Source organism: Cervus canadensis, chromosome 2 (genome assembly GCF_019320065.1).
Source record: "Cervus canadensis isolate Bull #8, Minnesota chromosome 2, ASM1932006v1, whole genome shotgun sequence".
Lineage (NCBI taxonomy): Eukaryota > Metazoa > Chordata > Mammalia > Artiodactyla > Cervidae > Cervus > Cervus canadensis.
In genome coordinates, this window is record NC_057387.1 from 20,809,709 (window position 1) to 20,829,075 (window position 19,367).

A 19,367-nucleotide genomic window follows, 5' to 3' on the forward strand; every position below is an offset into this window, starting at 1 on the left:
GTGACTCAAAAGAGGTTGCTTAGAAACAAACACAAAATTCTCTGTTCTTGTAAAAACATCCATTTATGCATTCACCAAACACATCTCCAGGGCTCATGCACCAAGCCTTGCAGGGTTGCTTTGAACATCACTTATCCCTCTACCTCTTCTTTTAATGTGTGGGTTTATAGTCTCTTGTTACTAAAAAACAATTTACCCCAAGCCCTCCAGAGTTAGCAAAGTCATGGAGAAAAAGGTGCTAATGAGGAAGAGTGCCTGGCCTTAGGACCCAAAAGACTATCCACAGGGCTTATCTTCCTCTCTGAAACCTCCCACTCACTACCTGAGCTGTCTCTCCAGTGCTGACAGGGAGATGTCTACCTGCTTCAGGGCAGCTTTAGCTTCTTCTCTCAACTCTTTACTCTATGGTGTCAGGAGGGCAAGCTTATCAGATGAGTAAACACCCACCATGAGTTCACGTCCACTCACACAGCAGCTGGAATATAACTGTGATGCTCCTGGGAAGTTCTGATTCCATAGCTGCTTCTCCATTCAGGATGACAAACTCTGAGTTTACATCCAGTGGTCATGCTACCAGGACATCCTCATCAAGGCCATACCATTTCCTCAGATTGATCAGAGGGCAAGAGAGAGGTGTCCTTTAGCCCCCAAATCTTCCACCCCAGATCCTGATAACATGTGTGCTGCTAAGTTGCTTCAGTTGTGTCCAACTCTTTGTGACCCTATGGACTGTAGCCCACCAGGCTCCACTGTCCATGGGATTCTCCAGGCAAGAATGCTGGAGTGGGTTGCCAAGCTCTTTCTCCAGGGAATCTTCCCAACCCAGGGATCAAGCCTGCGTCTCTTACATCTCCTGCATTAGCAGGCAGGTTCTTCACCACTAGCATCACCTGGGAAGCTTGACTTGCATAGGGAAGTTTATTCCCAGCTTTCTGGGAGGCAAAAGAGTCCCCAGGGGCCACCAGCCCAACCTGCTTGTTCATGCCCTGCAGATGTTTCATCTTGCTGAGAAACAAGAGTAGAGTGGGGAAGGTAGATGAGTTTCTGAGGGGAAAGTGTATATATGAACCAAATAAACAGGAAGTCACTGTGAACTGCATTCAAAGCTTTATTCTTGCCAGAGTTTGGGAGTTGCGCTAACTCTGGTAGGCTGCCTTAATAATGAAGCAAGGTAGGGAGGTGGAGCAATGAGATTTGAATACAGGGAGGGGAGCAGAAGCTGGGGAGTCTCCAAGAAGATAGATCAGGGTGGTGAGTTCTGGAGCAGAGCTGTTCTTCTGTATTTAACAGTCGCAGTCATCGTCGCAATCACAGCATGCAGGACCTCGGGACCTCATGGGAATAATTCCTAGACAACAGCACCCAGAGCCACAGCATCCAGAGCCACAGCACCCAGAGCTGCAGCATCCAGAGCTGCAGCACCCAGAGTCACAGCATCCGGAATCCTCACAGCCACCAGACGATCCTGAGTTGCACTCCTGGGGCCGTTGGATCCAGCGTCTCAGGGGACTCACCCCAAAGGTCCGGGGAGCCAGACAGCAGTAGCTGGTGGAACAGGGAGCAGAGCATGGATCAGGGACACAACATGAGGTGACTGAGCCTCTTACAGGAGCCTGAGCATAGTAGGTTTGGGAAGGAGCAGGGGTCTGAACATAGTATGTCTGGGTCTGGCAAGGGGCTGGGGATTTCACATAGGTCGTCTGGCATGGAGCAGGGCACTTCACAAATGTCTGGCAGGGAGCTGGGTATTTCACATAGGTCGTCTGGCTTGGAGCTGGGCACTTCACGAGGGTCTGGCAAGGAGTTACACATTTCACATAGGTCTTCGTCTGGAACGGAGCTGGGCATTTCACATAGTTTTGAGTTGGACACAGAGGTGGACATTTCATGTAGGTTTGAGTCAGACATGGACCTGGGCATTTCACAAAGGTTTGAGTTGGACACGGAGGTGAGCATTTCACGAAGGTTTGAGTCGGACATGGAGGTGGGCATTTTACAGAAGTACATTTGGTACTCTGCACAACCCCCAATCCCGAACCTTTCACGCAAGATGGAGGGAATTGTGTCTGTTTCTGCTGGTCACACATCTTCCTGTGGCTTTGCAAAATCTGAAAAGAAAGTTCTCATTAGGTCTAAGAAGGCTTCCAAGGAAACCTGCAGCTTCCCCTTTGGATAAAGTGGCCTGTAAGCGGTAGCCTTTTTGAGAAGGTCACAGGCACCAAGATCTGGCATTAGGGCAGACTCAGAATCAGGGATCCTAGGCTCAGCTCTTGTGACTTTATCTGAGCTGGGTGCCTTTGCCTAAGTCACTGCTCACCTGTGGGAATCTGTTTCCAAAATGGAAAATGAAGAGGAAGAGTTTGACAGAGAGATCTCCATGTTTCTACCCAACTCTTCAAGTGACTTGTTTCACCTATTCCAACTCCTGCATTATGAATTCACCTGGGGAAATTGTCATTTCCCAGCTGATTTCCCCCTCCTCACCAAGTCCCCCACAAGAGGCTTCTCTTCTTCCTCCTGCCTGGTCAGCCAGGACCCAGGGATTACAAATTCACATCACCAGAGGCTGAATCAACCTGAGTCTCAAGCTGATCCTAACAGAGGTAGGACAAATTTGAATAAGTCTCCACCTTTTGCTCTTTGGATCAGTGGTACTATCCTTGCACCTCATTAATGGACCCAAGAGAGGATGGCACAGCTGAACTCGAAGAGGGAGAGGGTGGCAACCCAGTTCTCTGCAAAACCCTCTCATGCAGAACTAACAGCTGGTCCTGTCCTCTCACACTCCAGACTCTGAGCTTCCAGGCAGTGACTTCCCTTTGTGTCTCATCCTGACCACCCTCATCCCAAGAGCCAAGTGTCACCAAGGCTCTCCTTCTTTCTGTGTCACTGTCCCAGGCATAGACTTACCCTCTTTGCTGATCGAGCAGGACTGAAAGAAGCCAGTGATCTGAAGAACTGGCCGTTGGGGACACCTTTTATAGGGTAGCAATGAAGCAATTTAATGGCATCTGAGTGAAGCATGAGGTCACAAGGACGAGGCCTGGCATGGCATTGGTGAGATTCCTCCCCAGTATGCTTGGCCCATCATCAGAGGCAGGGCATGTCTCTGCTTGACACTGAATTTTCCTGAACACAAGATAAATGATTCCTATCACTTTCTTCATGAAACTAGTCAGTCTTCTCCTAAGAGTTATGAGAGATGAGATGCCTGGAAGAGCTGCCATTATGAAATGATTTCTACATCACATGAGTCTTCAAGGACTTGTTCAAGATGTAATTAGGGTCTCAATTCTTCACACACTGTACTAAAAGCTACACAGAATCTTCCCAGCTACATAATGTGTTCTCTCTGAGGGCTTCCATGGTGCTTCCTGCTGGCTTGAGTTGTTGGGCCCAAAGAGTTTGGCCCTGCAGTCTCTGCCTCAACGTGGCAGCAAAGCACCCCTCCAAGAAATGGCTTGTTCTGGGCTGGCAGGTTATTCTAAGTTTCTTGGGGAAACTGGGTGTGTACCTGATGATCCCAGACCCCAGGCTCTATATCTAGGCTGCCTCTCCTCTCCTCCTCATGCACTATAAACTCCCTCATCCTAACCTTCCTGGACTTCTCTATCAGGTCTAGATCCACAAGGACCTAGAACAGGGGGAATTTAATTGAATGCTTTTTATGTGCAAAACAGTTCATAATACATGTTCACTTATAGATGGTACTGTAACTGAAGCCCCAAAAGATTAAGTTACTCCTTGTCACAAAGCAAGTAAATACCAGAGCAAGAGTTCAAACGTAGGCAGTCTGCTTTCATAAGCCATGGTCTTTATCTCTACAACATATTGCCTCCTATTTCTGGACGTAGTATAGTCCCTGAATCTCTAAAACCCCAGGTGGCACTAGTGATAAAGAACCCACCTGCAAATGCAGGAGACACAAGAGATGCAGGTTTGATCCTCAGGTTGGGAAGATCCCCTGGAGGAGAGCATGGCAACCCAGTCCAGTATTCTTGTCTGGAGAATCTCATGGACAGAGGAGCTTGGCAGGCTGAGTCCATAGGGTAACAAAGTGAAACAAGTTAGCACCAGCACCTGGATCTCTACCTCCATTCCCTTCCCAGTACAGTAGATATAGGGAGAGAAATGGGAATATATGTATTAAACACTTATGTTCTTAATGTATTCAATGTACTGCATACTGTCCTGGCTTCTTCACCTGTGTTACTTCATTTGATCTTCACAATAACCCTTAAACATAGGCTACGTTAGCCCTGTCTTTTAATATTTATTTATTTGGCTGCATGGAGTTTTAGCTGCATCATGCAGGATCTTTCATGGGCTCCAGAGTGCATGGGCTCAGTAGTTGCAGTGAGCAGGCTCAGTTGCCCTGCAGCCTGGGGGATCTTAGTTCCCCATCCAGGGATTAAACCCACATCCCCTACATTGGAAGATGGATCCTTAACCACCTGGGAAGTTCCCCTGCCCTGTTTTTAAAGGAGAATAATCTAAGATCCAAGGCCTAACCACTTCACCAAGGTCATGCCACTGGTAGGCAATGGAGCATCACTTGAATCCAAGCATGTTTCGTTTCAGAGTCACACTCTTCCCATCAGGCCACGCTGGGTTGCCCAGTGTAGATTATCTTAATCCTGAGACTAGCACTGGTTCCAAACTACCACTCCCCTAGATCAGCCAGTCCAGGTCCCACCATGGGCCCTGAGGCCTCTAGGGTAAGAGGTGCTCCTGCATTTGTCCATTAAGGACCCTCAATTTCCCTAAGACCTGTAAGCTCATCAATACCCAGGCCTGACATTGTGCAAACAGAAGAGGAAAGAGATGATGTTTTATTGAGGCCAGGTACTTCACATGGGATAACTCATCAAATTTAGTTCCTACAATAAGTGTCTCAAATAAGTAAACAAACTTGCTCAAGCTCCCATAGCTAGAAGTAGTAGATGTAGAACCCCAGGTTTATATTTGAACCTGGGTTTATATTTCATTTTTTTTCCTACCACAACAAATTGTTCCTACCACAGCAAATGTTTCAAGTGTTAAAATCCAAAACGCTTTATAACCATTCCTTTAAGTCACTCAACAGACACATTCATTAAGCCCACTATCTTGTACATAGGATGGGACAGCCCCACTCTACAAGGAAGAAAACACTTTAAAAGTACAGCTATTTTAAGGCATTTTAGAGAGACACTTCCAGGTACAAGTAGAACTCAGCCCTGGTTCTGATTCTGCCACTGCCCTGCAGTGTGATTCCACTGTGCCCTCCATCTCTGGACCTTTCCTTCTTCCACTCTGAAATAAAGAGCTAGATGAGGCCCCTTCTGGCTATGATATCCTGTGATTATAAGGGCTTGTTCTAGAAAGGAAATTTATCCACATCCTAGTGGTCCATGGAGTTATTCCCACTGGACTATAATCACCATGTGTTGGAGACTGTGGACATGTTCCCTGTATGTCACCTGCCTCAAGCACCGGACATAGGGAACTCTGACTAGATGAGTGAATGAATGAATGGGGATGCTTTGCATGGACTGTGCAGTCTCAATCATCTTCTCCCTCTGTGCGGTGAGAGCCCATCCAGCTGTTAACCAGTCTTTCCATCTCATGTCATCTGTGAGCTCTCATTAGCAAATGTCCTGCTCTGTGGGGTCAGACTCTACTAATGGGCTTGACATGTTCAGGTAGCACTGACATCCCTGGCGAGAGATACTGCTTCCAGGTGCCACAGGTAGGTGGGTTGTGCCCCACCTATTCTATAGGCGGCAAGGCAAGGCAGAGTTGTCAGATGACTGATTTAAGTGCCAGGATGAGTCACAGGGCTATCCCTACAAGGCCCTGTTTATCTCTTTAGATAAAAACTCATTGAATCAGAGACTGTGGACTCATGCAATAATAGTCCAGTAAACTCACAGTGTAGCAGGTAGAGAGAATTGTGAATTCACAGAATAACAGAATCACAGATTCAGAATTCTGGCATCTCTGAGGTGGAGAGGACTAACACAAGTCATGGGATCTGGTCTTTGTGATAAACTGGGTCAGTACCTGCCTCATCATCACCTGGCCTAACTTCTACTTAGGAAGATCTTCTGGTCTTCAGCATTCTCTGAAGTCCCACTGGTTAGCTCATTTCAGAATTTACCGCCTGGAGAATCAGCTAATGTATACTAGGTTATCTCTAGAGTTCTTTACAGCATTAGCTGTATGTGCTATAAGGTGTTTGAAGTTGTGCCCCTGAGTGTGTGAACAAAACCAAGATTTCAACCCCAACCAGGAAATCAGCGGGGGAAGTACCCAAGTTGACATGTTGTTCTCTGAGGACAGGGCCTGGATCTCCCTTCTTCTTGTGAGCTTTCTTTGATCAGGGTCTGTGGATGCTCTGAAGGTAAAAATGTGAGTCCTTCCTTTTCTGTGGAAAGAGGAAGTGAGACGCCACCTCCCAGGAAGGGGAGGGCACAGGAACCTTGAAGTCCAGTGAAAAATGTCACTGCCATGTCTGAGAAGATAGTATGGGGGTCCCCTCCATTAGATCCCATATCTGCATGAGTCTCTGTTCCAGACTCAGCTCTAAGATCCTCTCCATCATTATTCCAGTGACAACTGGGGGTTCCCCCTAGATGACTGGGAGATTATATTATAGAGTCATGGAATAGAGGACTAGTGAGGACATTTACAGGCACAGGTAGGAGTTAACCCCCTATATTGTAACTGAGGTCTGCACAGAAGGAAAGAAACTTACTCAAGGCCACACATCCAGGTAAGAGAAGATGCTAGACAGGAATTTCTGAATCCCGTCTAGGGCACATTCCAGTATGTGGTCACTGAGCAGGCCTGTTAAGGAAGCATCATCACCTGGCCTCTTTCTTGCCTCCCTCTCTGCCCTCAAAGTCACCAAGGTTATCACAAGAGAAACCAATGCAAGTTCCCTAGGAAGCATCCTCTACAGAACCAAAATGTTTTCACATATGTGGGGAAGGGTCACCCAGGATTCCCACTGTGTGAACCTATGGGTTGTCAAAAGATGAAAACCCCAGCCCACATGTCTCAGAGCCCCATGGGTCACTGTGTATATGTACCACAGCCTTCTTATCCATTCATCTGCCAATGGACATCTAGGTTGCTTCCATGTCCTGGCTATTGTAAACAGTGCTATGATGAACATTGGGGTACCTGTGTCTCTTTCAATTCTAGTTTCCTCAGTGTATATGCCCAGCAGTGTGATTGCTGGGTTGTATGGCAGTTCTATTTCCAGCTTTTTAAGGAATCTCCACTCTGTTCTCCATAGTGGCTGTACTAGTTTTCATTCCAACCAACGTTCCATTTTCTCTGCACCCTCTCCAGCATTTATTGTTCATAGGCTTTTTGATAGCAGCCATTCTGACCAGCGTGAGGTGATATCTCATCATGGTTTTGATTTACATTTCTCTGATAATGAGAAATGCTGGGCTGGAGGAAGCACAAGCTGGAATCAAGATTGCCAGGAGAAATATCAATAACCTCAGATACACAGATGACACCAACCTTATGGCAGAAAATGAAGAACTAAAGAGCCTCTTGATGAAAGTGAAAGAGGAGAGTGAAAAAGTTGGCTTAAAGCTCAACATTCACAAAACTAAGATCTTGGCATCCGGTCCCATCACTTCATGGCGAATAGATGGGGAAACATTGGAAACAGTGGCTGACTTTATTTTGGGGGGCTCCAAAATCACTGCAGATGGTGATTGCAGCCATGAAATTAAAAGACGCTTACTCCTTGGAAGGAAAGTTATGACCAACCTAGGCAGCATATTAAAAAGCAGAGACATTACTTTGTCAACAAAGGTCCATCTAGTCAAGGCTATGGTTTTTCCAGTAGTCACGTATGGATGTGAGAATTGGACTATAAAGAAAGCTGAGTGCCAAAGAATTGATGCTTTTGAACTGTGGTGTTGGAGAAGACTCTTGAGAGTCCCCTGGACTGCAAGGAGATCCAACCAGTCCATCCTAAAGGAGATCAATCCTGTGTGTTCATGGGAAGGACTGATGTTGAAGCTGAAACTCCAATACTTTGGCCATCTGACATGAAGAGCTGACTCATTTGAAAAGACCCTGATGCTGGGAGGGATTGGGGGCAGGAGGAGAAGGGGACGACAGAGGATGAGATGGATGGATGCATCACCGACTCAATGGACATGGGTTTGGGTAGACTCTGGGAGTTGGTGATGGACAGGGAGGCCTGGTGTGCTACAGTTCATGGGGTCACCAAGAGTGGGACATGGCTGAGCAACTGAACTGAACTGAACTGATAATGAGTGATGTTGAGCATCTTTTCATGTGTTTGTTAGCCATCTGTCTTCTTTGGAGAAATGTCTGTTTACATCTTTAGCCCATTTTTTGATTGGGTTGTTTATTTTTCTGTAACTGAGCTGTAGGAGCTGCTTATTTTTATTTTTAGATTAATTCTTTGTCAGTTACTTCATTTGGTATTATTTTCTCCCATTCTGAGGGCTGTCTTTTCACCTTGCTTAGAGTTTCCTTCATTGTGCAAAAGCTTTTAAGTTTAATTAGGTGCCATTTGCTTATTTTTGCTTTTATTTCCATTACTCTGGGATGTGGATTATAGAGGATCCTGCTGTGATTTATGTCCGAGAGTGTTTTGCCTATGTTTTCCTCTAGAAGTTTCACAGTTTCTGGTCTTACATTTGGATTTTTAATCCATTTTGAGTTTATTTTTGAGTATTTTGAGTATGGTTTTAGAAAGTGTTCTAGTTTCATTCTTTTACAAGTGGTTGACCAGTTTTCCCAGCATCACTTGTTAAAGAGATTGTCTTTTCTCTATTGTATATTCTTGCCTCCTTTGTCAAAGATAAGGTGTCCATAGGTGCGTGGATTTATCTCTGGGCTTTCTATTTTGTTCCATTGATCTATATTTCTATCTTTGTGCCAGTACCATACTGTCTCGATGACTGTGGCTTTTTAGTATAGTCTGAAGTCAGGCAGGTTGATTTCTCCAGTTTCATTCTTCTTTCTCAAGATTGCTTTGGCTATTAGAGGTTTTTTGTATTTCCATACAAATTGTGAAATTATTTGTTCTAGTTCTCTAAAAAATACCGTTGGTAGCTTGATAGGGATTGAATTGAATCTATAGATTGCTTTGGGTAGTATACTCATTTTCACTATATTGATTCTTCTGATCCAAGAACATGGTATATTTCTCCATCTATTTGTGTCATCTTTGATTTCTTTCATCAGTGTTTTCTAATTTTCTATTTATAGGTCTTTTGTTTCTTTAAGTAGATTTATTCCTAAGTATTTTATTCTTTTCATTGCAATGGTGAATGGAATGTTTCCTTAATTTCTCTTTCTGTTTTCTCATTGTTAGTGTAAAGGAATGCAAGGGATTTCTGTGTGTTAATTTTATATCCTACCACTTTACTATAGTCATTGATTAGTTCTAGTAATTTTCTGGTGGTGTCTTTAGGGTTTTCTATGTAGAGGATCATGTCATCTGCAAACAGTAAGAATTTTACTTCTTCTTTTCCAACCTGGATTCCTTTTATTTCTTTTTATTCTCTGATTGCTGTGGCTAAAACTTCCAAAACTATGGTGAATAGTAGTGGTGAGACTGGGCACTTTTGCCTTGTTCCTGACTTTAGGGGAAATGCTTTCAATTTTTCACCATTGAGGATAATGTTTGCTGTGGGTTTATCATATTTGGCTTTTATTATGTTGAGGACTGTTCCTTCTATACCTGCTTTCTGAAGGGTTTTTATCATAAATGGATGCTGAATTTTGTCAAAGGCTTTCTCTGCATCTACTGAGATAGTCATATGGTTTTTGTCTTTCAATTTGTTAATGTGGTGTATCACATTGATTGCTTTGTGAATATTGAATAACCCTTGCATCCCTGGGATAAAGCCCTCTTGGTCATGATGTATAATCTTTTTAGTATGTTGTTGGACTCTGTTTGCTGGAATTTTGTTAAGATTTTTGCATCTATGTTCATCAGTGATATTGGCCTGTACTTTTCATTTTTTGTGGCATCTTTGTCCAGTTTTGGCATTAGGGTGATAGTGACCTCATAGAATGAGTTTGGAAGTTTACCTTCCTCTGCAATTTTCTGGAAGAGTTTGAGTAGGATAGGTGTTAGCTCTTCTCTAAATTTTTGGTAGAATTCAGCTGTGAAGCCATCTGGTCCCAGATTTTTGTTTGTTGGAAGATTTCTGACTACAGTTTCAATTTCCGTGCTTGTGATGGGTCTGTTAAGATTTTCTATTTCTTCCTAGTTCAGTTTGGTATAATCGCTTTCACAGGGGTTCACAGACTTGACCTCATGACTCCACCCTTTACTTCCCTGACCCCTCACATCTGGTCCCACTCACTCCCCCTCTCTCTCCCCCTGCCACATGGGTCTCTTTGCAGCTCATCTGACTCTCCAGGCACTCTACTTTGGGGAACTTTGCTCTTACTTTTTCCTCTACTAAAAATGTTCTAACATTTTGGAGGTGACTAACATGTTTACTTCACAGTCTTTAACTCTTTATTCAAATATGACTTCAGGGAAGCCTTTGCTGCTGATTCTGTTTAAAATGCAAACCCAGACCAACTGGCACTTCCTGCCTCTCTTCCAAGCTTAATTTTTCTCCTCAGAATTTAGAATCGTCTAATGCATTATCCATTTTACATATATAGTGTTTTCCATTTTCTCCCATCAAAATGTAAATGTATCACAAAAGAAATTTCATCTCCTTTGTTCACTGCTGTATCCACAATGTCTTACTCAGGTGCTTGGCACACTCAAAACATACCTGCCGAATGAGCAAATAGTATATATTTTCTTATTTATCTTGTTTGTCATCTGTCTTCCCTTATTAGAATAAGCTCAAGGAGGGTGAAATTTTTACCTGTTTTGTTCACATTTATATTAGAGTGACTGAGCATGCATGCATAAGTGACATATTGCATGCATGCATGTGTGCTCAGTCATGTCACTCTCTACCCAAACCCATAGACTGTAGCCCACCAGGCTCCTCTGTCCATGTAATTCTCCAGGCAAGAATACTGAAGTGCATTGCCATTTCCTACTCCAAGGAATTTTCTTGACCAAAGGATCAAACTTGCATCTCTGGTGTTTTCTGCATTGGCAGGCAGATTCTTTAATGTTGTGCCACTTGGGAATCCCCATGCATATTATTAAATCTTAAAACTGCTCTTGTAACATAGGTACCTACCTAATAAATATCTTTTGAATGTGCAAGCAAATATTACTGTGAAACAAAGAACATGCCTAATGTGAGCAAGTACTAACTGAATGTTGATAAGTTTTGCTAGTACGGCCGTCTTTTATCCCTCATCAGCTGTAACCTCAGTTGCATTCAGCCCTGAGCAAAAACAGTGAAGGCAGGTGGGTAGGGTAAAAAAAAATAGGGATTGTCTTTTAATGCAGATAAATTATATCCCAGAAAAGCTGTAACCTCCTCAAACAGCACCTGGCCACATCAGCCACTGTGTTCCACACATTCTCAGTCCCAATACATCATTTCAAGAAGTGCAGGATCAGAATTTCAAATAGTGTTCTGAGATCCACCACAACAGTGCTTCTTTGGGTGAGTGGATTAAGATGCATGGTTTTGTTTCCTGTGCCCTACAGGGCAAGCACAGCTGTTCAGCATGTCCTAAGACTGCAGACAGGAGTTTGGGTGGTGCTGCCCTGTCCCTGATGCTTCTGTATCTTTGGCTAACACCCAAGCAGCCCTTCTACTTCTTCAGCCTCTCTAAGGTGTTTTTTTTTTTTTTTTTTTTTTTAGTTTGACTATTTATTCATTTATCTTCAATTTTATTGAGAAGCAATTGACATACATCACTGTAGACATTTAAGGCCCATAGCATGACCGTTTGATTTACATATACTGTAAAATGATTAGCACAACAGGTTCAGCTAACATCCATCTTCTCATATAGAAGCAATAAAAAGAAGAAAAAGAAGGAAAGATAAAGGGAAGAAGTTTCCTTGTGATGAAAACTCATGGGGTTTGCTTTTTTAACAACTTTCTATGTATTGAAAAGCAGTGTTAGCTATAGTCATCATACTGCACTTTGCACCCTTAGTTCTTGTGTTTCTTATTCCAAGACTTCTATTAAAAAGTCCCTGCACTAAACTCTTCTCTGTTTCAAATAGCCAGAGTGGTCTCTGTTCACATGACTGGACATTGACCTCATGAAGCTTATATAGTATAAATTACAGAATACAGTCTTCTTCAGGGAGAAAGTAAGAGGCATTTGGCAAATGAAAAGAAAGAAATATGTAATTTCAAGTGGTGGTAAATGCAAGAACAATAACAACAAACTCGATTTATTTAAAATCAGGTTTCTCAGAAGACCTGAGTGTGCAAGCCACGCCTCCCTCAGCTCTACAGTGTTTCCTCTCAGTGAATTCGTTCAGTGCCTCCTCCCCCTTGCATGACCACAAGCTAAGATGGGTCTACAATACCTAATCTGCCATATCCAAGAGTTCTGCTTCAGAGGGAGCCCCAAACCAGCAGAACTCTGTAAAAGGGGACTGCCCAGCTCTAGGACAGAGTGGGTCTCTGTGTATAGGCTTCTTTTAAAACTAAAAGTCTGGGTTTCAACAGCACTTTATTTAACCAGATTTTGGTACATGCATGTCACAACTAGTGAGTACATCCTCAAAGATCTGTAAGTTTTCTCCATCAGTTCCCAGAGAAAGTTGTAATTATTCTGTTATCTTAATGAGAGAGATATTGCCTTAAAGATGTATGTATGAGGCAATCGGTACAGTTTTATTCAAGTAAATAGGATCTTCTGTTCAAACTACTTCATTGACATGGCTATTTTTTTTTATCACTAATATTTTTCCAGCCTTACTGAGATATAATTAACATGACACGTTGTATAAGTTTAAATTGTAAAGCCTGTTGATTTGATATAATTATGTATTGAAATGTGATTCCAGCTTAGTGTTAGCTGACATCTCTGTTATATTACATAAACACCATTTTTTAGTGCTGAGAACACTTTATTTTTTTATTTTTAATTTTTTTTTAGTGCTTAGAACATTTTAGATTTATGCTCCATCAGGTTTCAAGTATATAGTACAGTATTGTCTACAACCACCAAGTTGTGAGTTCAGTTCAGTTCAGTCACTCAGTCGTGTCCGATTCTTTGCGACCCCATGAACTGCAGCACGCCAGGCCTCCCAGTCCATCACCGACTCCCGGAATTTACGCAAACTCATGTCCATTGTGTGGGTGATGCCATCCAACCATCTCATCTTCTGTCGTCCCCTTCCCCTCCTGCCCTCAATCTTTCCCAGCATCAGGGTCATTTCAAATGAGTCAGCTCTTCACATCAGGTGGCCAAAGGATTGGAATTTCAGTTTCAACATCAGTCCTTCCCATGAACACACAGGATTGATCTCCTTTAGGATGAACTGGTTGGATTTCCTTGCAGTCCAAGGGACTCTCAAGAGTCTTCTCCAATACCACAGTTCAAAAGCATCAGTTCTTCTGAAGTATATCCCAGAATTTATTCCTATTCAGATTGGAAGTTTATATTATGAATAATATCTCCCCATTTCTCCTACCCCCTGCTAATACTTTTTTAAGTCAGACTCATCCTGGAATTCTAGGCAACCCTTCTTTATTGGCATTACATGAAACAGCAACATTTTAAACTCTCTTGAAGTTATGCATACATTAAACATGAATTCATTAAAGTTTAATTGGTTGTTTTTTTCTTCAGTAAATCTGACTTTCTATCTAGGGAAAAAAGATTGGGATTTAGGTAAAAGAGAAGAAAAGTGGAATAAAAACTACAAATAGGGAAAGGCATGCTTACAGTTGCAAAGCAAGGCTTTAGAATTTTTCCAACAATTTGAGAAATACAGATACTAACATGAGGCCAATAGAATACAAAAATCCAAGGCATAACACAGATGGCTTTGAGAGGCAAATTTTCTGTTTATTTAACTGATGAGGGTCCAGAAAGGAAAGATATGAGAGAAGAGGGTAAAACCAGGCTGCAGTAGGTCCTTTGTCCTTTCATTCTTCCAGTGCCCTTCTTCAGTGTTTCTCGTGGTCTGGTCAAGGTCAGCAGCAGCCCCCAGGGCCATCACAGCGCCTGCAGCCCCCCGAGAACTCACATTCATAGCAGTAGGGGCTCTGGTGCCCTGGCTGGTGGGAGAGACGGGCTCTGTGTGGCTCAGGCAGCAGTCCCCACACCCAGAGCTACAGCAGCCCCCACACCTGGGGCCACAGCAGGAAGAGACTGGAGATGGATAGGGAGTTGGACACTGGAGTGGGCACTTTGGGGGATGCTTAGAGGTAGGACGATTTGGGGGCACTTGGGAGGGGGTTGGCATGGCTGCTGGTTCTGCTGAGAGGACATCTTGGTGGGATTTGCACTTCTAGCAACATCTCCTCTGGAAAATAGATGCTTAATGATGACAAAGTTGCTACTTGTGTGAATGATATTTTAACAAGGACAAGGAAGATGACTAAATTTCAAACTTGCTTTCCCTCCCTTCAAAGACCAGGAACTAGCTACCTTTGTGGTAACTGTGACTGCCAGCTCATAATGCATGAGTTGAAATAGGGGTGGAAAAAGAGTTTCCTGGCGAGTGCTTTTCTAGATATGTCCTCCTGTCACCCCACTAATACAATGTCCCAATCTCAAGGCATTCAAAACTCACTTGAGGGTCTCATGGAAACAGGGGTAAAGTCATAGGTTACAGGGAACAGTTATCACAACAAACTCACCCACATCTGGACCTTTAATCTGTGAGCAACTGTGCCCTGTGACTGTGAAAAATACTGACAAACCAACCTAAGCCCCTGCACTCAGAGTTCATAATTAAACTGGAAAGAGAAATACAGACACTGAAGTTAGATAGTAACCCTGATGTTCAACACAACAGAAAGAGTAGACTGGGCATGGCAGCAGCCAAATTCAAGAGTCAGAATATTTGTGTGGAATCCTAGTCTCAAGTTAGAAACTTTCAAAACCTGATATGATCAATAAGAAGACAGTAAAACAAATAAATAAGTAAAACACTAAGTGCTTAAAGATAAAGGGGTATTATTAAAAAAGAAAATCGACAAAACAGAGAATTCAAAGGAACAATAAATATTTGGGCAAAATGCTTCTTTTACATCTTTCCTGACACCCACGCTAACTTAGGTCCCCAATTTTTTCACCCATAACATGAGTTACTGTAACTGCTTGCTTAATCATCTGCCTTTCCTAGTAAACTATTGTAATAATGATATTGTTTGCATTATTTATAATGAAAAATATATTTTTCCTTTATTTATCATGTTTTGACATCTTAGGGACCACTGATGGGGAAAGACTGTCCCTCCCAGAGCTAGCTAATTCCATGTTTCATATGCACACCAAGCAATCCCAAGTCTATGCCCCATCTCCTTTCCAACTCTCATACACCAAGACAGTATTTCTCTTGCCCTGAACCATCCCAGGGTCAGGCACCAGGCAACTGGAGACAGTCCCTATTCCCCAAAGCCTGCTGGAATTATTCAAACTAGCCAGTCTTAAACTGTTGCTCCTATCCCATGGAAAACACAGTAAGGGTTATGGTCTCTGTTTCCCCTTCCCTCCTGAACAATAAGGGTTATGGTCTCTGTTTTCCCCTCACTCCTGCTGTTGCCTCCAAAACCCAGTGCACCCCCATGTGGCCCTGAATGACATGGTGTGTTGCCTTCTCTTAGGAAATAAAAGTAATAAGTATTCCCAATTGCAAGAGCCCCTGCATGTTGTCACCTTTATAAATTAAGACTCAGGCACAGATCAACTAAAAGCTCCTGCTCACAACCAGGCTCTGTCTCATGTCAGGTTCTTGGTAAACAAATTGTTGTTATTATTTGTGGTTCTTCTTCATAACTTCAATTGTTCCATGAAAATTGTAATTCTATGCTGTGCTTAGTCATTCAGTTGTGTCTGACTTTTTGTGACCCCATGGACTGTAACCCGCCAAGCTCCTCTGTCCAGGGATTCTCTAGGCAAGAGTACTGGAGTGGGTTGCCAAGCTCTCCTCCAGGGTATCTTCCCAATCCAGGGATCAAACCATCAAACCGCTTTGCAGGCAGATTCTTTACAGTCTGAGCCCACCAGGGAGGCCTGAAAATTGCAATATTCATGTTCAAATGATAGGTTATTCTTTTCATCTTTGCTGCAACATTTGTCTCCTGTGTGTTTTTTAAAGAATGAACTTCAGTGTACTTTTTCACACTATTTAATGTCTTATGGTTTCTGTGTTTATGACTTTTTGTTACACAGTTCTGCAAAATTGGATTTTCCTGGACCAACTTTTAGTGGGAAGTTTCTGTGGAAGCCATAGAGGTAGGGATGGACCTTGTTTAGCTTTCCACGTTTCTCTGCTCAAGGGCTCCCCCTTCTGTTACAAGGAAAGACTAAACGACTAAGCATGGGTAGCCGTTTCACCTGGACTCTCAGGATCTGATCTCCTTCAGGGAAGGTCTAAAGCCAGCCCTGAGACCCCCAAACACTCCTCAGCTCCATGTTGCCACTGGCCTCGGCTACCAGGGGACCTGCCTCTGCATTCCAGTCCCTTTGCTAGGCTGTTGCTTCCAGAGATCTGCCACTGGAAGATCTCATGGCAGAGATCTTCTGCCATGAGCAATTTAGTGATCTGCAGACACCCCCAATTTCATCTTAGTCCTATTGGTGGCTGTTCCCACCCAGGGTGGAGCTCTCTCCTGGGAGTGAGTATTGGCAGATTATCCTGAGGCTTGCCGTTGCCAAGCTGCTCTGACCTTGCTGTTCCCCATGGTTCCACCCACAGCTGCCCGTGCAGGCCACACCCTCACATCATTCAGAGGCTGTAGGTTTTCTCTGTATCCCAGATCCACCGCACATGTAGGGATATACGTAGTATATGTGTCTCTGTGTGTATGTATCTACTCACATGCATCCTGTGCTCCTTTTTGCTTTGTATGACTTCCTGGAGGAAAACTGGTTAAGATGTGAAACTAAGCTTCTATCACGTTTTACAGGAATCAAAACTGCCTGTTGTATAAAATCAGTGAACAGAGCAACATAAAGTATTGCTCTCATCTTAAAATCAAAGATACATAAAAGTGTAAATAAAGGAAGAATGTTAATGCCTAGAGTCAACAGTGGCCATGCATTGCTGATTATATTTTCCAGTCCACATATGTTCCAAGTTTCCCCAAAAAGCATGTTTTCTTTTTTATAATAAAACAAAATTAACATTTACATTTAGACACACACACACAAGGTTTCTCTGATAAGGGAAGAGGACGATTTGGCGGGGAAATGCCTGCAGGAGAGGGGCCTGTCTTTTGATCATTTCCCTCATCCAGGTGACAGAAGTACAGAAGTGAGAGGACTCAAGGGCTGACGGTCACATGATTTCTCTGTCCTTACAGTTCTTTCTAACCTTCCTGACTCTAAATCCCAATCCTCTAGATAAAAGTTTCTGTTTTACATAGCTTTTCATTGACCCTGGCTTTATCAGTGTTAGGTAGGTAGAATAGGAAAAAGGAGTCCAGATGGCGGTGGCTAAAAGACAAGGAAAAAACCCGCAAAAATAGAACAAAGGAAGGTCCGAGGACTGGAGTGAGGACCTCAGGTAGAACAAACAGCACTCCTGGCTAGCCCAATCTACATATGGCAAGCCTAGGGAGAGGAAAAAAACATATAAAAAGAGGAGCCAAAGGGCCGGGGGCCTCTCTCTCTCCCGCGTGCATGCACTCTTTCTCTCTTTCTCTCTCTTTCTTCTCTTTACGTCTTTTGGGTCAGCATGCCCTCACGCTTAGAGGATGTATTTTCCTTTATTTTCTAAATAAAAACGATCTGTCCAAGAACCATAACATGGACTGTCAGAGAGCTGTGACACACCAAGGACTTTAATGTCCGTTGCTTCAAATCTTTGTTGTGACGAGACAGAACCAAGGCGATTACACTCCCCTGACATCAGGGACGTCCTATCCTCTGCCTTCAGCCTGGTTCTCCCTATTCCCCTGGTGCCTCTGTGCCTCTCTGGCTCCTTCCCCAGGCATCCTGGTGGGTATCTCCTTTCCTCTCTCACCTCACCGTCATAGCTCCTGAGACCTCCTCCCACCCGCCTAGGCCAGTGATTTGGTCTTGATCTCTGACCATGAGTTTTCTTCCCCATGGCAAGATCCTGCTTCCTTTCTCTTTTCATACTTTTGGAACAATTATCTGATGAATATTTTAAAGCAATGACAGATTTCAATCAGTCCACGGATTTCAACCAGTCTAACTGTCTAAACCTTAAAAACTACGATGGAAGACATTAATATAGATGAAATAAAGCTAATTTTCAACTAGCAATCATATAAAACACAGATATTTTTTATGGACAACCCACCTAGAACTAATTTGGTGAGCAAAAATTTGGCTTTTGGAAAACTGGCATTGAGTGATTTTATTTCCCTAAAAACAATAATAATGTGACACCCCAGAGTGAGCTTAAGGGACTCAGGATGTTTTGAGTTCTCATTACCAAAGCTTTAATTTAGATCTCTTAAATTATCTCCAGAGCAGATAGTTTCAGTTCAAGGTGAATGAGAAGGACCATAAAATATGCCAGAGGCTCCTTACCTCTTTAGGAGGTGGTCTTCTTTCTCATTTCCCCATGCCTCATTACCCAGAGAACTGGTTAGAGATGGGATGAAGGAAGAGAAATTACTTACTCGTTCATCATGGTCCAACTGAGAAGTGAAGAAGCTCCCCTGTGAGTGACAGGACAGGCCCAGAACAGCTCTGTTCCTCTAGGCAGAGGCAGAGGCAGACGGTGAGGAGGAACACAGCAGTGTGACTCCGGGTCCATGGGGAGCCCAAGATGGAGCGTGATGCCCAGAAGCAGTGCACTGTGGTCCTGTTGCCAGTCCCTCTGCCTGGAACAGGGGACTCTCATCTGCCAGCAGAACATCACTTCTGAGATTCCGTCAACCCTCCACGCAGTCCAAACTTTTTCCAGATACATCTAGCCTATGCTGCTATCTCTCTATTAATGTTTTTCAATTAGCTCTCATGGAAATATTGAATAAAGTCTGAAAGCTAAAAGAATGTGAGAAACCATTTCTTCTGCTTTTGGAACTGGATATAAAGAAGTTATGGTCTATTCCTTGTTGAGCTTTTGTGTTTAAGCCCTGACATGTGCATGCCAGGAATTCAAGGGAGAGAGGGTATGTGCTGTGTGTTTTCTCTAGACTTGTAGGGTGCTTGGTGTACAGACACGGAGGGAAAACTCTCAGGGCCTGGCAACCCTTCCTCAGGAAGCAGGATGCAGACAGAGGTTATAGACCCCTTTACAGATGCTTATTTTCCCCACCCAAAAAAGT

At 43.4% G+C, this 19,367-nt stretch overlaps 1 protein-coding gene across 2 annotated transcripts; it reads right to left on the reverse strand.

Annotated features, from left to right (window-relative positions):
• Nucleotides 1–1,090: 1,090 nt before the first annotated feature.
• On the reverse strand, nt 1,091–18,736 carry C2H1orf68 (chromosome 2 C1orf68 homolog). 2 transcript variants are annotated; one of them, XM_043446793.1, is made up of 2 exons: nt 18,717–18,736; nt 1,091–2,108 (listed from the first exon to the last, which is right to left on the reverse strand). In XM_043446793.1, the coding sequence occupies exon 2, from the start codon at nt 2,085–2,087 to the stop codon at nt 1,284–1,286; it is 804 nt and encodes a 267-aa protein (XP_043302728.1). In that variant the 5' UTR covers nt 2,088–2,108; nt 18,717–18,736; the 3' UTR covers nt 1,091–1,283. The 2 variants fall into 2 exon arrangements, with proteins under 2 accessions (XP_043302728.1, XP_043302717.1); XM_043446782.1 differs by lacking the exon at nt 18,717–18,736 and adding an exon at nt 2,911–2,931.
• Nucleotides 18,737–19,367: the final 631 nt, after the last annotated feature.

Excerpts from the sequence above, each read along its gene's own strand:
- C2H1orf68 (XM_043446793.1), bottom strand. The coding sequence starts at position 2,087 with ATGTGTGACCAGCAGAAACAGACACAATTCCCTCCATCTTGCGTGAAA.